This window comes from Mesoplodon densirostris, chromosome 1, assembly GCF_025265405.1.
Source record: "Mesoplodon densirostris isolate mMesDen1 chromosome 1, mMesDen1 primary haplotype, whole genome shotgun sequence".
In the NCBI taxonomy this organism is placed as follows: Eukaryota; Metazoa; Chordata; class Mammalia; order Artiodactyla; family Ziphiidae; genus Mesoplodon; species Mesoplodon densirostris.
The window spans coordinates 73,659,321-73,677,051 of record NC_082661.1 but is presented as its reverse complement, the minus strand read 5'-3'; the positions used below and the strand labels follow the sequence as shown (position 1 = coordinate 73,677,051).

The 17,731-nt window shown below is 34.2% G+C and overlaps 1 protein-coding gene across 4 annotated transcripts in view; it reads left to right on the top strand.

The window, feature by feature from the left end:
• Positions 1-17,731, top strand: part of TBCK (TBC1 domain containing kinase) — a 234,974-nt gene that overhangs the window by 109,936 nt on the left and 107,307 nt on the right. For all 4 annotated transcript variants that reach the window (XM_060104569.1, XM_060104545.1, XM_060104552.1 and 1 more), the window contains exons 21-22: positions 8,906-8,942; positions 9,938-10,099. In XM_060104569.1, the coding sequence (XP_059960552.1) occupies positions 8,906-8,942; positions 9,938-10,099 (199 nt within the window). The remainder of the gene's footprint in view (positions 1-8,905; positions 8,943-9,937; positions 10,100-17,731) is intronic.

Below are 17,731 nucleotides of genomic sequence, written 5' to 3'. Positions count from 1 at the left end.
ATACTTTAGCCTTCTTTGTCTGTGCCTTGCATTAATTGAGTCTACCTCTAGCTGTGAAACATCATGTACAGTTCCCAGTGCTCAGGATTCTCTTCTCTTTACCTTCCACTCCTATTTCCTGGTTCCAAAACGTGTGCAGCTTCTGTTAGATGGCTTCATGAGGTTAACTCAGAATTTTGGGTTGTTGAAATACTTTCCTCTTGTAGAAACTTCTGGGCTGTTATTAAGAATTATAATTGTACTTCCTATGCTGATATCTGATATATGCCACATCTTCTGCCAGGTGTTTTAGAGCCATTAACTAATCTTCACAATAATCCCAAAGTTTCAAAGAGATATGTAGCTACCAGATGACAAAACGAGAGTTTCAAAGTTTCACGAAAATATATGATAGTCTACTGCTTTGAAAACCTGCTGTTTTTCAAGCATCCTTTACTTGAATGGCTAGATGTACATTTTTCTAAGGCAGAGAATCATTGCAAGGCATCCATCTAATGGTCAACATGCATTTTACAGGGGTGGCTTACAGTAACTTAAATATAAAAATGCTTTTGACTTGAGGTAAACAGAAAATATGTTCTTAAAAAAATAGATTAAGAAAGTCAATTAGAAGGGACTCCCTTTTGTATTAATTTTTATTATTACTATGTATATTAGAGAGAGAGAACACATAATATGTTTGTAAATAAATCCATTTGACAAAAGATTCACCTAGTTTATATTATAAGAAATATTTCCTTTTTTAATCTTTTTCATTTTTATACATTTGTAAGTTTTTGAACCTTAATTTTCTGCTCTTGAAAATCAAGTTAATGAGCCCCTGCCTTTGTTTTTCCTATTGATGTTTCTAACTTTGACATTACCAGACCATATAGAAAGACTTCATGAAATGGTTAATAACACTATACTTTCTTGATTATTGCTAGGGGGCAGTATTTACTCAGCTGACTCTTTCAGCAGACTAGCACTAGGCTAATTCACGAACATATAATTTCATGATCTGGAGAAAACAGAATGTATGAATGTATGATTTCTTTTCACTGGGTTTGTTTCCAACTTTAAATCGGGAAGTAGCTAATAATATCTCTAACTTAATAAGACTAATTTTATATATTTTTCATATTTGTAAGAAAACATTTCATTATTTGTTATTTTTTAAATTAAAACCTAAACTACCCTAGTATTCAAAATTATCTTATTTTGCTGTCTTCTTTGTATCAGACTGTATTATGAAGATATAGCAATATGCTAAGAAATTATTTAAGATGAAAATATCAGTTAAAATTTTAATAGGGAGAAATAATAGAAGGAATAAGTAACAGGCATTACAGTCTCACAGAGTATATTACATATTTATTTACTTGACTTTAGTTGGTAAGCAGTGACTGGTGCTGGTGAGAACCTAGGAGTTGTTATATTTTAAAGAAATTTATTCAACTTGAATTATACTTTTCAAATATTTACTAGAATATGCTTGATTTTGCTTATTTCTAATAACTGTTTTCATAATTGTTGTCAAAGTATAGGTATATAGTTCAACATTTCAAGTTTAATGTTTTTTCCATACTTGCCACTATTTAATATGAAGGATACACACACACACACACACACACCCCAAGGAAGATTAACTGATTTTCTCTTTATTTCATATGTATTGAAAACTTCTAAATAAATTGTGTAATCTTGTGACTATTTTATCTTTTAATCTGTCCCTTTCAAATATCTTTATTATATATTTCATTCTTTCAACAAATATTTGAGTGCCTATTATGTACCAGACATTTTCCTAGGCCCTGGTTACATAAGTGGAAAAAAAAAAAAGACAGAAATCTCTGCCCTCATTCAACTTATATTTTAGTGGGGGGCAGACAATAAAGATAAATATACTTTGTGATATGTTAGGTAGTGATAAGTACTGAAGAAAAAACAAAAAACAGCTAAATCAGGGACATGGAGGTTAAGTGCTCAGGTGAAGGAGGGATTGAATATTTCAGTAAGGTAAAGCCTCACAGAAAAGGTGACTTCTGAATAAATGCCTTCATGAATTGAGGGAAAGAGCAGTCCAAACAGAAGCAACAGCAAGAGCAGCAAGAGCTACAGCCCTGAGGTGTAAGCATTCCAGGGATGTCAAAGGAGCAGCCAGGAGACAAGAGATCAGTGTGACGGGAGCACAGTGAACAAGGAGATGAAGGTCAAAGAGGTAATTGAAGGGCCAGATTACACAAAGTCTTATAGATCAGGGGTCCTCAACCCCCTGGCCGCGGACCTGTCCTGGTCCTGGCCTGTTGGGAACTGGGCCGCACAGCAGGAGGTGAGCGGCGGGCAGGCAAGCAAGCAAGCGAAGCTGCATTCTGCCACTCCCCATCACGGCTCACATTACTGCCTGAACCATTCCTCCCCTCCCGCCGCCATCCGTGGAAAAATTGTCTTCCATGAAACTGGTCCCTGGTGCCAAGAGGGTTGGGGACTGCTGTTATAGATCATAGTTAGGACTTTAGCTTTTATTGTCGGTAGTGGAAAGCCTCTGAAAGCTACATGTTCTTATCTAAACATTTTAACAGGATCATTCTGCCTGCTATGGTAAGAAAAATCCAAGGAGGGGCAAGGATGGAATCTAGAAGACTAGTCATGGGCTATTGTAATAATCTAGGCAAGAGATGATGGTGGCTTGAATCAGGAAATTAGCAGTAGAAGTGGTGAGAAGTTTTTGTATTCTGGATATATTTTGAAAGTAGAACTGGCAGGTCTGCTGGTGACAAATGTACAATGTGGAAGAAAGAGGAGATAAGAATGATTCCACAGTTTTCTTTACCTGAGCAACTGGAAGAATAGGATCAGTCTTAACGAAGATTTGGAAGACTATACTTGGAGGCACAGATTTTGGAAGCAGTGTCAGGAGCTTCGTTTGGGACATGATATGCATATCTATCAGATATACAAGTGGAAATGTCAAGTAGGCATTTGTACATACCAGTTTGGATTTCAGGAGAGAGGTCTGGGATAGAGCTGTAGATATAAGTCCTCACATCATTTGGAGAAAATAGAAGAGAAAAAAATTCTAAGCACTGAATATAGGGCATGCCAATACTTAAGTCAGGGAGATAAATAGGAACCAACAAAAGAGATGGAGAAGGAGCAGTCAGAAAACTAGATGAATGTGGTTTCTTGGAAGCCAAGTTAAGGTTGGGGGCAGGTGGTTAGAGGAGGTGAGAATAGTAAATTATGTCAAAGCCTGCTGATTGGTAAAGACTGAGAATGAGAATTGACCATTAGATTTAGAAACATGGAGACCTTTGATGACCAAGAGAAGAGCAGTTCTGGTGGTGAGGTGAAGGCTAGAACCTAATTGGAGTGGATTGAGAGAATATTTAATGAATAGCTACTGCTCTTAATGAACTGTAAGATCCTTAGAAGCTAGAACTATGCTTTCTTCACTGCTTATCCTATCAGGCATAGAGTGAATTCTCCCTTACTCTACCTTCTGTTCTATTCAGACCTCCAACAAATTCCATGAGTCCCACTCACATTAGGGAGGGCAGTCTGCCTTACGAAGTCTACTGATTTTCATGTTGATCTCATCCAGAAACACCCTTAAAGACACATCCGGAATAATTTTTAACTAAGTGTCTGGGCACCTGTGTCAGTAAAGTTTACATATAAAATTAACCATCACAAGAACCATTGACTTCTGTTGTGATTATTGCTATGGCTGCCTTTAAACCTACCAATTTGTTATTTTTATTCTATTTGTCCTATCAGTTCTTTGTACTCTTTTTCCTTTTTATCTGCCTTCTTCAGATTTGCTGGATATATTTTTTGTGATTCTATTTTATCTCCTTTGTTGAGACACTAGCTATAACTCTTTGTTGTTTTCTTATTGGTTTCTTTAAGATTTACACAGTGGTCCTCAACCAGGGGCAGTTTTGCCTCCCACGGGATTTTTTGGCATAGTCTGAGACATTTTTGACAAAACTGAGCAAGTGCTACTGGCATCGAGTACAGAGGCTGGGTTGCTACAAAAATCTTAAAATGCAAACTACACCTCCCTCTTGAAAGAGTTGTCCAACGCAAAATGTGAATAGTTTTGAGGTTAAGAAATTCTGGTTTATACTATAATTCTTTAACTTATTATAATCTGCTTTTAAGTAGTATTATACCACTTCACATTTAGTATAAATACTTTACAACATATACCTCCATTTTACCCTCCTGGCATTTGTATTATTGTTGTCCTACCTTTTATTTCTACATATATTATAAGCTCCACATAAATTATTAGTTTTGCTTTAGAGAGTCATTTTTTTTGTTTTTGTTTTTTTTTGGCTGTGCCACGCAGCTTGTGGGATCTTCGTTCCGCAGCCAGGGATTGAACCCAGGCCCTTGGCAGTGAAAGCGTGACGTCCTAATCACTGGACTGCCAGGGAACTCCCGAGAGTCACTTATTTTTAAAGATTTTTTTTTAATAAAAGCTTTTTATATTTAACTACATTTTTATAATCCTGAGTCTCTTCATTCTTCTGTATAGGTCCAGATTTCCATGTGGTATCATTTTCCTTCTGCCTGAAGGACTGACTTCAGCATTTCTTATAGTGCAGGATTGCTGCTGATGAATTCTTTCAGTTTCTGTTTGTGTGAGTGTCTTTATTTTACCTTTCTCTTTGAAAGGTATTTTTGCTGGACATACAATTCTAAGTTGATAGTTTTTTTTATTATTATTACTTGAAAAATGTTGTTCCACTGTCATTTTTTGTGCCCTGTTTTTGACAAGAAAACATTCCTCTCACTGATGCTTTTACATAGTGTGTCTTTTTTCTCTGGCTATGGTGTAAGATTTTTTGAGAAATCTGATTATGATGTACCTTGGTATAGCTTTCTTCATGTTTCACATGCTTCAGGTTCTTGAGATTACTTACTCTATCAGATTAAAGTTTTCATTACTTTTGGAAAATGTTCAGCTATTATTTCTTCAAATATTTTTTCTGACCCCTGTCATCTTCTCTCTGTCTTTTGCAGTCTCCAATAACATATATATTCAGCTGGTTGAAGTTGCTCACTGATGCATAGGACATGTTTTGTTTTTCTTTATTCCCCCTCTCTGTGTTTCATTTTGGGTAGTTTCTATTGCTGTATTTTCAGGCTTACTTATCTTTTCTTCTGCAGTGTCTGATCTGCTCTTAATCCTATTCAGTGTATTTTTTGACTCAAACATTGTATTTTTCATCTTTAGAGAGGCTTTTTTGGTTCTTTTTTATAACTACTATGTCTCTACTTAACGTGTTCAATCATTTGTTAGATTTTTGAACATATGTATACAGATATAAAAAGCATTTTGACATCCTTGCCTGCTATTACAAACATTTATGTTAGTTCTTTGTCCATTTTGATTGAATGATTTTTCTCCTCATTATGATCATTTTTTTTCTGCTACTTTGCACTACTGATTTTTTTACTGAATTTCAGTCATTGTGAATTTTACCTTGTTGGTTATTGGATATTTATATGTTCTTGTAAATATTCTTGAGCTTTTTTTTGAGATGCAGCTAGGTAACATTGAAACAGTTTGATCTTTTCAAGGCTTACCTTTAAGGTTTGTTAAGTGAGACCAGGGCAGCATAATTTGGGAGCATAATTTTGCCCCATTACTAAGGCAATATCCTTTTGAGTACTCTATCTTATGCCTTGTTTATTTCAGGGTTTTAAAAAAAATTCTGGCTAGTGGTAAGATGAACCATACCTGGCTTTGTGTGAGCCTGGCATGTTTTCCCCCTGATCCTTTCAGGTGGTTCCTCCCCACTTTGCGTTTTTCCTCATACACATGCTCTCTTCAATATGTGGGTAAAGGGATTGTTAGTTTTGTTGCTGAAGTAACTCAGGTAAGATTCCCAATGACAAACAATTGGCTTTGATCAGAAGCGTAGAGCATAATATAACTTATATCCTTAAAAGAAAGAAAAGTTAAATAATAATGATGGAACTTATATATACAGACTGTATGTTTAAATTTAACTTAGGGGCTTCCCTGGTGGCGCAGTGGTTGGGAGTCCGCCTGCCGATGCAGGGGACACGGGTTCGTGCCCCGGTCCGGGAGGATCCCATATGCCACCGCAGAGCGGCTGGGCCCGTGAGCGGAGCTTGCGCGTCCGGAGCCTGTGCTCCAAAACGGGAGAGGCCACAACAGTGAGAGGCCGACGTACCGCAAAAAAAAAAAAAAAAAAAAAATTTAAATTAGGCTGAAAGATTCAGAGTTTATTATATTTTATTGTTTTCTACAACCAGTACTCTATAGTGAAGTCACATACCTCTGTACTCCTCAGTTTCCCCATTTGTAATGGCTGTGTCAGTGTATATAAGTGATAATCTTGTAAGGAGCAATGGGTTTATTTCACATACAGTAGTTAGATTTTAATGTAGTCTATAACTGCCTTATGGTTCTTGGCTGGCATTTAATAGCATAAATACTCAATTGTGTATAATGCAAAGAAATATTCATCTCTACTTGTAAATTCACAATTGATAGGTGCTGAAAAACTATTTATTTAAATGCTATAGGTAGTACAAAAATCTTTGTCTAATAGGAGCATGCACTGACATAAAACATAAAAGTAGAGCTTTTTCAGATTTTTCTATAAATGATTATTGGTTTTTGATACTTTGATACTTGTTATTAACAAAGCAGATTTTACTCTACTTTTAGAAATTAAGAATGATTTCTCACTTTCAAAATCTCACAAAATTAATTGGGGTGTGTGTGTGTGTGTGTGTGTTTCATTTCTAGAGAGTAAACTTAGGAAAATAAATTTGTCACTCATCTAAAGAACCAAATTATTTCATTCCTGGATCTCATTACTTTTAGTCTCTTATGAAGCTGCCTGTTAATTTAGAAAGTGGTAATCGAAGGCATAAGCTTCATAAAAATTTTTTAATGAGACATTTTGGGCATTTTTCAAATATCATCTCATCATGTCTCAAAAAATACTCAGTAAGGGTAACTCAACATTGATGAGGACTCTTCAAATCTTAGGAATATTTTATTCCTAAGAACAAAGTTCTCCTTTGAAAAGTAGACCTTTGAAATTAGCATGCTAGTATTGTTTTTGGATTAGGCCTTGTCTTGAGTGTAGTCTTTGATGAAATGAAAATACTCTGTGGAATAAGCCTTGGCCAAAGGATCATCTGCAGCATTTGTAATAGATGTCATTATTTAATAGAATATTTGTGATAATAATTATAATTATCTAGATTGTCTTTTATTTTTTAAAATTTTTATTGAAGTATAATTGATTTACAATGTTGTGTTAGTTTCTAGCAAAGTGATTCAGTTATACATATATATATATATTCTTTTTTAGGTTCTTTTCCATTATAGGTTATTACAAGATATTGAGTATAGTTGCCTGTGCTATACAGTAGGTCCTTGTTGGTTATCTATTTTATATACAGTAGTGTGTATATGTTAATCCGAAACTCTTAATTTATCCCCCATCCTTTCCCCTTTGGTAACTGTAAGTTTGTTTTCTATGTCTGTGAGTCTGTTTCTGTTTTATAAATAAGTTCTTTTGTATCAGTTTTTTAGATTCCACATCTAAGCAATATCATATGATATTTGTTGTTCTCTGTCTGCCTTACTTCACTTAGAATGATCATCTCTAGGCCCATCCATGTTGCTGCAAATAGCATTCTTTCTTTCTTTTTTATGGCTGAGTAATATTCCATTGTATGTATATACCACATCTTCTTCATCCATTCATCTGTCAGTGTACACTTAGGTTGCTTCCATGTCTTGGCTACTGTAAATAGTGCTGCAATGAACATTTGGGTGCATGTATCTTTTTGAATTAGAGTTTTCTTCAGATATATGCCCAGGAGTGAGATTGATGGATCATATGGTAACTCTTTTTTTTTATTTTTTTTTTTTTTATTTATTTTTTTTTTTTGCGGTACGCGGGCCTCTCACTGCTGTGGCCTCTCCCATTGTGGAGCACAGGCTCTGGACGCGCAGGCTCAGCGGCCATGGCTCACGGGCCCAGCCGCTCCGCGGCACGTGGGATCTTCCCGGACCGGGGCACGAACCCGTGTCCCCTGCGTCTGCAGGCGGACTCTCAACCAGTGCGCCACCAGAGAAGCCCCATATGGTAACTCTTGTTTTTAGTTTTTTAAGGAACCTTCATACTGTTCTCCATAGTGGCTGTACCAATTTACATTCCCATCAACAGTGTAGGAGGGTTCCTTTTTCTCCACACCCCCTCCAGCATTTATTATTTGTAGACTTTTTGATGATGGCTATTCTGACCAGTGTGAGGTGATACCTCATTGTAGTTTTGATTTGCGTTTCTCTAATAATTAGCGATGTTGAACACCGTTTTATGTGCCTCTTGGCCATCTGTATGTCTTCTTTGGAGAAACGTCTATTTAGATCTTCTGCCCATTTTTTGATTTTTTTTTTATATAGAGCTGTGTGAGCTGTTTATATATTTTGGAAATTAATCGCTTGTCAGTCGCATCATTTTCAAATATTTTCTCCCATTCCATAGTTTGTCTTTTCATTTTGTTTATGGTTTCCTTTGCTGTGCAAAAGCTTTTCTGTTTAATTATGTCCCATTTGTTTATTTTTTTTATTTCCATTACTCTAGGAGGTGGATCCAAAAAAATATTGCTGTGATTTATGTCAAAGAGTGTTCTGCCTATGTTTTCCTCTGGGAGTTTTATAGTATCCAACCTTACATTTAGGTCTTTAATCCATTTTGAGTTTATTTCTGCATGTGGTATTAAAGAATGTTTTTAATCAGTGGAGTAGACCAAAACATAGAGCTTTTTTTTACCATTCAGTTTACTGGAAGTCATTCTAATTATCTCTTTTATTTCCTCTTTATCCATCCCCTGCATCCCTATCTTTTTCCACTCATAGCTCTATGCCATCCCTTGGTTTCTCACCATGTTTACTCGTAAGTATCATTTTCCCTTTTCTTTCAATATTGTATTAGCAAAAGAACAGCTCCATTCTTCCCCAGTATATTATAGTTACAATAATACTAAGCAGATTTAATTACATAAGTATCCTTATGTAATTCTAAGGTAATATAGTTGGGTAGAAATTTTTTTCAATTGTTCTGACTACTAAATATCAAAAAGGTTGTTCTATAAGATGAAAATCTATCTGACATATCATGATATTCATAAAATCTCTGCCTTCTATTGAAAAATAAATTAATATTAACTATAGTATTTATATAAAGTTTTGGAAGGCAACTGTTACAACCAAATCAGACTAAATTTTTAGAGATTGTCTAATAACATACTTTTGTTATTTCCTATCCTAGAATTCCTCTAGAAATAAACAGTTTATGTGAATATGTAATACTTTAATCAGTTACAGATATTAATACAGTGGATATTCTGCTTAAATCTGTACATATGATTAATGGAATAGAATATTTGAAATAGATCTGTATGCACTGGCCTGGAAAGATGTTCAGAGTATTGATAAATGAAAAAAATAAAGTTTCTGAAAATAAAAAATTGCTAATCAGATTTTTTTATGGGAATTTCAAAAAGCAGTTTTTAGAGTGCATAATAGAAGTATAATGATACTGAATCTATAACAATACTGAAATTCTTCTAAGTATATAAACTTGTGAGAGTAATATGACCTGAAAATTCTAGGAAGAAAGAGAAGGAATGTAACAGCTATACCAAGATTGATAATGGTGGCTAGAAAATGTCATCTATTTGGTCAATCTGATTATCAGTTTTTTAAGATGCCTTAGGAAGCAGTAAATCTACAAAGCCAAATACGCATTTTATAAAAAACAGTTTTCCAGTATTTGTTCTGTAATAGTTTTGACCATAAGGGAATTACCATGTCTAGTAAAGTAGCTTGTTGTTGTTTTAATTTTTTGTTTTAATCTCAGTTAATTTATTTATATTTGTCATTTTACAGATGTATTTCCACTGCACAAAATTTTCCACCTCTGGGATACCTTACTGCTTGGGAATTCCTCCTTCCCATTCTGTATCGGAGTAGCAATTCTTCAGCAGCTGCGTGACCGGCTTTTGTCTAATGGCTTTAATGAGTGCATTCTTCTCTTCTCTGATTTACCAGGTATAGATATATATAAATGGAATTACTAAGTGAAATTTAATTATAGGATAATGAGACATTCTTATAACAATTAGCAAAAATAATCATACAAGCCTTCAGAATCTCTTCTGCTTGAGCCTCATCATCCATCTCTGAATTATCTCCCTTGTATAGTACCTATTCTGCTGGCCCAGCATTGTAGATATAAAACTGGGTCATAATAGTTCACTATCATTTACTTTCATGTCAGTGATGCCATCAAAAAGGTAAAGGGCAGGGCGGTGGGGGCAGGCGGGGTGACACATTTGCCTTGCTTAGGATAGGCCTATTTATCTCCAACTGATAGAGAGTAAATAAAGGCCACTTGGGAAGGGGTTTGAAAATCTAAGTTTATACAGAGATGTAATTCACATGGAACTTTGCTCTCTCCTATCCATAGCTGCTTGCTAACAGTTTGACAGTTTGAGGAAAGGAGAAACCCTGTCCTCTTGGGAGAGCAAGTCACACTCCAGGGAAATTCCATTTATATAATGCAGGATAGTAAGTTAAGCTGTATATTGTATTCATAAGTGAGGAGCTTGTAAATTTAGGAGTTGAATGCTTAAGTGTAGAAATATTGACTGTAACTATGGTTTAAGCTTTGATGCTGTCGCTTAAAAGATGAAAGTAATATGGTTACATAGGATATAACAATCTGTGGAAGAAAAAACTAAACTACATTTTTGTGGAAACCAAAATGTTTTTCAAGTAGAAAAATTCTGCTTTCTTCAAATAGCATTTCATTGGCTCCAATCCTTCTATGTGTTTATTGCTGTTCTCCATATTTTCAGGCAACCACAAGTGATTGCTGAAAATAAACACACTTAAAATTAGCCAAGAGATAAATTTGTCTAAAAATCAAAGAATAAAAGAAAGGTACCTTAACGCTATATATTTAATAAGTACTCTCAAAAGAAATAAGAAACCTGCTGCCTAGAAATAGAGACACAGATGTAGAGAACAAACATATGGACACCAAAGGGGGAAAGTGGCAGTGGGGTGGGGGGTGGTGGTGGGATGAATTGGGAGATTGGGATTGACATGTATACACTAATATGTATAAAATAGGTAACTAATTAGAACCTGCTGTATAAAAACTAAAAAAAATAAAATTCAAAAAAAAAAGCCAACTCTGAGGACTTACACTACAATAAACCTTCAAAGGGATACAAGCTTTCAGTTATAAGATGAATAAGTTCTGAGGATCTAAAAGACAACATGGTGACAATAGTTAATAATACTGTATTGTATGCTTGAAATTTGATAAGATAGTAAATCTTAAGCATTCTCACCACAAAACAAAAATAGTAACTACATGAGGTGATAGCTGTGTTAGTTAATGTGATTGTGATAATAATTCCACAAAGTATATGCATATCAAATCATCCTGTTGTACATTTTAAATATGTACAATTCTTTATGTCAATTATACCTCAATAACACTAGAGGAAAAACTAAAAAAAAAGAAAAGAAAAGAAGCCTGCTGCCTACCCCAATTTTTATTTTTAGTGGATGATCTGTACCTGGTAGTTATCATCTTTCTGTTGTTGAAAATCTTCATCCTTTTTGGGAAAATAATAGCAAAAATTATTGGATTTATTTTAAAACTTCTACTTCCCCTTTCCCCCCAAATTAAAAGTATTCACCATCAGCTTTCTAACTTAACAAACTTTAATTAAAGTTAATTATTTCTTGTATCAACAGATAGTAGTTTAGTTCTTATGGCTTTTTTTCTGGGAGATTCTTTATGAAAATCAAGTTCTCTCTCTTTTTTTCCTATTGATGTTGAACAGTTACAAAAAAGCTGGTTTTGCAAACTACAAATACTGTCTGTACCACGCAGATATTTTCCTGTTGTTTCTAAATTGCCAAAGTAAGCAGAGGATGATTGATTCGAATTAAAAGAATTTTTCTGGTCAGGTCTAAAAAATATATGTTAGGAATGACGATTGTGCATTTTCAAGTAAAGTAAATTTAATACCTTTCCAATTTTGTGCATAAATATTCCAGTTATACACTGGTGAAGGAATCTGTTTTCATATTGTATAGGCAGATTAGTGGTAATTCTGCTTGTACATTAGAATAAAGTCATTATTTCTGAAATCAGAAAGTAAGAGTATGTGTTTGTTAGAACTGACTCATTGAAAAGGTAAACACTACTTACTTTTGAAAGTAGGGTGCCTTCTATTGATGTGAATTGCATTGATCCTCAATGCCATTATTCTGGCTCATCATTTACTTGGTCACTATGTGATTCCAGTTGGGGAAGAAAAAAGTTTATAAGAAAAATGTGACTTAAAAAAAAGAAGGGTGGAGCGGTTAAATGTAAACTTTGCCTTTAAGTACACCTGTGTTTCCTTTTATTTTTAATCACAGTGCACTTATTTGGGTTGTCTTTCCTAATTAGATCTAATAGATGTCTTTTTTCACCATGTTGAGCCCACTAACTGTACTTGATGCTTGAAGGAACTGGGAAGTGGTCATGGGAAGTCCTAAAAAGTGAATCCAGATTAATATACACACAAACACACTGAATGCGCCTTTTCTAAGCAAAATATTATGTGACATAAGCTTGGAACATGTTTGAAAGAAAGAGAAAACCATTTTTTAAGTCTACAAAATGAGAAGAGATAGGCTAACTATATTTCACCTTAATTCTTGAGATAGACTTTGTAGATAAAGATAGGTTAGGATTAAACATTAATTTGAATTTATTAAATATATTGTGCTTTACTGAAATCCCCACTTAACTGAGTTTAAAAGCATAAGTAATCAATCAGAACAAATTTAACTAAATTCTTTGCTGAAGCAGATTAGCAAATTCACTGTTCAGAACATCTGTTGACAGTAATATGATGGAATCACCATCCAGTTGGTAACCTTGTAAACAAAATAACCTCGCATTTTTTTTAAGTTGTCCCTTTCTAGTTCTTTCTTTCTACAAAGAGGGGCCCAATAGCCTAGTGGTTAAGAGCATGGAATGTGGAGCCAGATAACCTGGGTTTTAGGTTCTAACTCTACCCCTTACAGTTGTGTGACCTTAGGGACATGACTTGACCTCTTTGTATCTGTTTCCTTAACCCTGCTTATATGAAAATGATAATTGTACCTACCTAATAGGATTGTTGTGCTAAGTAAATCAGTACAACTAAACAACTTAGAGCAGTGCCTGGCAAAGAGCAAGTGCTATGTAAGTGATTAGTATTATTAATGTTATTACCGTCATCATCATTATTATAATTTTCCTCACTTTTTCCTTTCTATCGTGACTGCTTTCCTATTGGTAGAATAAATGAAGCAATCACCCCATTTGGCTTTTTCTGTGTATTATTGAGGTAGATATCAATCATATAGATTTCCTTATTAGCAGAAGCAATGGAGAATTACCTAAGAAGTCAAGTAAGCCTTCAATGTATATATATGTATGTATATTATGACTAAGAAGAATATCTCTTTTCATTGCTCAGAGACAACATAGTATAGTAGATAGCACAGTCTTTGGAGTCAAGACATACGGGTTTGAGTCCTAATTGCACCACTCACTACCTGTGTGAATTGGGAAACTTTCAGTATGGTTCTGCCACTGAAAAGAGTGATCTGTACAGTGAAATAGATATGAGTTTACCTCCCAGCTCTGGCATATAGTAGCTGTGTGAACCTGGACAAGTTGTTAACCTCACTGGAAAGAGAATCCTATACATTATGAAAGTTTCAGTGAAATGGAGATAAAAATATCTGCTTTAGTGTTAGGGTGAGCATGAAAGATAATATGCATAATGTACCTGACACAAAACCTGGTACCAAATATGCATAACTATTTTTTAAAGTGCCTGTAGCATGTAATATTTTAAACATTGCAAAGAATGTGTAACATTCAATCTTTATAAGTTCCCTCTCCTTTCTTCCTCCTTTTCTTAACTTCATACTAACCCTTTAGTTCTTGAAGAGAGAACACAGCAGAAAGGCATTATTATTTTTGCCAAAAACTGCTTCCAACTTCAGTTCCCTTTAGTAAATGGTATAGTGTGATGTCACATTCCAAGGAAGTACAAGTGGTGCTTGAAAGTTCTTGACATGTATTGGTATGTGTGTCATTTCAGTACTAAAGGAAATAACCATGAGAGCAGTCTATTTGGCATTTCTCATACAATCTCAAAATAGTGGTAGGGTATTTTGGAAGAAATACTGGGTTTTTCAGAGTGCCATCCAACACTGGATGTTGGCCACAGTTTCCAAGGTTACCACCCTGTAAGCCCTACTATAGGATGAGGTCCGTCATCCTTCAGCCTGCTCTCTGATATCATTGTGCTATAGTGTCCATCTGGCTGACTTAAAAAAAAATTTTTTTTGAGGATACATCTAAGCAGTATTCAAGATGAGTATGGTAATCTGAATAAAACCAAAATGGTAATAATTTTAGAGTGGACTTGTAATGGCTGAGATGTTTAAATGCTTTTTTGTTTTGTTGGTGTATTTCCTCTGTACAGTTGAAAATTAATTCAACATATTTATGTCATTATGGTTGAAATAAATTCTTAGAATGCATATCTTTATACCTCTGAATATCTTCAAAGATAGGGATTTTTTGAAGTAGGAAAGAAGTTTTTCTTAGAGAACCTATACAAAGAAATTGGGAAATCTGTATGGAAGAACACTTAATTTATTTTCAGAGATTAAAATAGTTACTTTACCATTAAAAGAAAAAAATACGTACATATAAACTATTTTTGAAGGAAATACTGAGTATATTGAAGGGACTTGAGCATATGAAAAGTAAATCCTTTTTGCAAGAAGAAATGAACAGTTGGCTGAAACATCTTAGTTGTGTAATGTATGTTTTATTACAGAAGCTTAATTAAAAGAAAATGTTTTAAATAAAATTTTAAGGTGTTATCTCAATATTACCTACATACTTTACAATAGAATTCATTTTCAACACATACATGAAACATACCAGTAATATCCATTATGTAGCACTTCACTAATTCCTCAAAAATATTGTATTAATATCTTAAGTAGCTAGGAAAGGGTACTTATCTATTCTGACTTAAAACAATTTTGTAATGCAGTCTTTATCATTATTTAGCATAGCATGGAATATCTCATGAAAACCATACACTTTTTGAGCCACACAGTTACGTACTAGGTTGCATAAGATCTATAATAAGAAATACAAGCCATTTTTTTCAAATAACAGGCAAATATTTTGAGACTGAGAGAAAAGTTATTAAAGTTATTAAAAACTAAGAGCTAGAGTATAGTACTAAAATATGCAAGCTCTTTAAAGCCATGTCTTATTAGTTTTCTGTTTATCCCCAAGATGGAAATGGAAATCGATAAGAATGAGAGAGTGAGGAGGAAATTCAATTTAGTTTATGAAATCATAGATTTTTAAGGTAGTTTTGACAATCCCTGTGGTAGGAGAGTGAGAAAGAAGGTCAATGAGAAGTGATCTGGGTTTTCTGTTTTCCATTCTTTTTCTTGTTCTTTTTTTTTTTTGAATGGGGGTGGGGTTCAATGAACAGTTTCTTGCTTTCATTTAGGGATAAATATAAATTAAATAGGGTTTTCATAATATAATGTAGTCTCCCAATTGTAAAAAGTGGCCCAGATTTTTAAAAACTGTAACACTTGAGCCAAGTGTAACTGATTGTAGCCAGTAGGCTACTAATGACTCCTTTATTAAATAAATAGTTATAATGGTGATAAGTGCTACAGAAAGCAATAGGAATTTATAACAGGACACTACCAAGTCTGAGGGAGGTAAAAAACCTTCTCTAAGAGAGTAATGTTAAAGGTAATATCTGAAATTAATTGACATTAGAAAGTGAGAAGTGGAGAGAGGGGAGAATCTTCTAGATGGAGGGAAGAAAATGCTTGAAACCCCCCAAATAACTAAAGGAATTAGAGTGGTATACTTAGTGCAAAAGGGAAAGTGATTAGAAAAGAGAATGGAGAGGTGAACAAAGAGGTCATGGAGGATCTTATAAGCCACGTTAGGGATATTTTAAAAATAAATTTGTAGAAGTATTTTCTTTCTTTTCACTGTTTTTAAAAGAATGAAAAAGTATCCCTGAAAAGAACATCAGGTCCCAAAATCAAATGCCATATTGATATTTGTGGAGCATTCTGGTCTCTGAACATTCCTTTCAAGGAGCTCTATCATGAGCAAAAAGCAAAGGATTCTTAACATAAGTGCTCCCAGTAGGTATCCATAATTCCTTTTTTCTGGCTTGTGGAGAGCTGACGAGGTGAAAAAGTAGAGCAATGGTAATACCCAGTTATTCGGTGAAGGTTTTGTATTGTCAGCCCTCTAAGATTTGATACCATTTTACTTGAAGCTGAGAATCCATAATTATTCACATTTTCTGCTTATAGCTACGTAATGTTAATGCATGTATATTTCTAAGTACATCTTCATGGAATTACAAAAGTACGATCATAATGGAAGTTAAATATGGAGATTTTACCTATGGTCCTCCTCTTCCCACCACACCCATAAAAATTACATGTTAACATTAAGATTTAGATGGAATGTTAAATTCTTCTGAGTTTAAAATTGGTCAGGGATAGATGAAAGAGTAGTTAATGTGTTTTTATTAACATGATCATATGGTCAGTGAAATAAAAATCATGAAAATTTATTTTAAAAATCTCATTAGGTTATTATCACCTTGTTGGGGGGGAAATACTGAATTATTTTGGGGAAAAGGAGAAAATTTGAAAGCAGATGTTAGAATACATGACTTCCAAGCTGAAAATAAATGTTTATGAAAAACACAAAGCCAGTAGAATGAGTCGTAAAGATTCAAATTGTGAGCTAAATCTCAGAAGCCAGAAAAATTCTTTTAACACTGATCTACTTGTTGCTCTTGAAGCATACCACTAATTTTGCAGTATGTAAATAGTTTATAAAGTTAAAGGTCTGTCATGTGTTGGGAACTATAATGAAAAATAAGGTCAGGGTTGATCAGAATTTTCTACTTACCTTGAAAGTTGACAGTAGATTAGAGTACTAACACATCTTAAACCTGGTCCAGAGGTTTCAAGGCTCTTCTCCATAGGAAAGCAGTTTGTTGTATGATTGACAGGGATTCTGCTTTCTGAATTTTTTTGAGTAGTACAGAAATTATCTTATAGTTTCAGTCAGTGATTAAACATACTTTGTTTCAAGATATCAATGATGGAATTTGTTTATATTTGTTTTATTGTTGTGTGTTTATATGTGCCTTAGGTTTGCAAGACAAAAAAAAATAAACAGAACATTTTACACTTTCAAAGTATCTTGAAAGTAATCAACCTCAAAATCTTGGAAAGTTAGAAGTTATGTTTAAAATTTCCCCATATATACTGCTGATGGATAATGCAAATAATAATGTAAGGACCAGAATGTGTATATATGTCATACCTAAAATGACATTTAACATACATTGTTCCCTATGTGATTTTTATTTTAATAATATAATAATACTCATGGGTCCCATTTCTTCTCCCTCCTCTACCTAGCCTTATATTTCTGTACAAAAGTGAAAATACAGTTGACCCTTGAACGATGTGGGGGTAGGTGCGCCTTTCCTCCCCACAGTTGAAAATCCAGGTCTAATTTACAGTCAG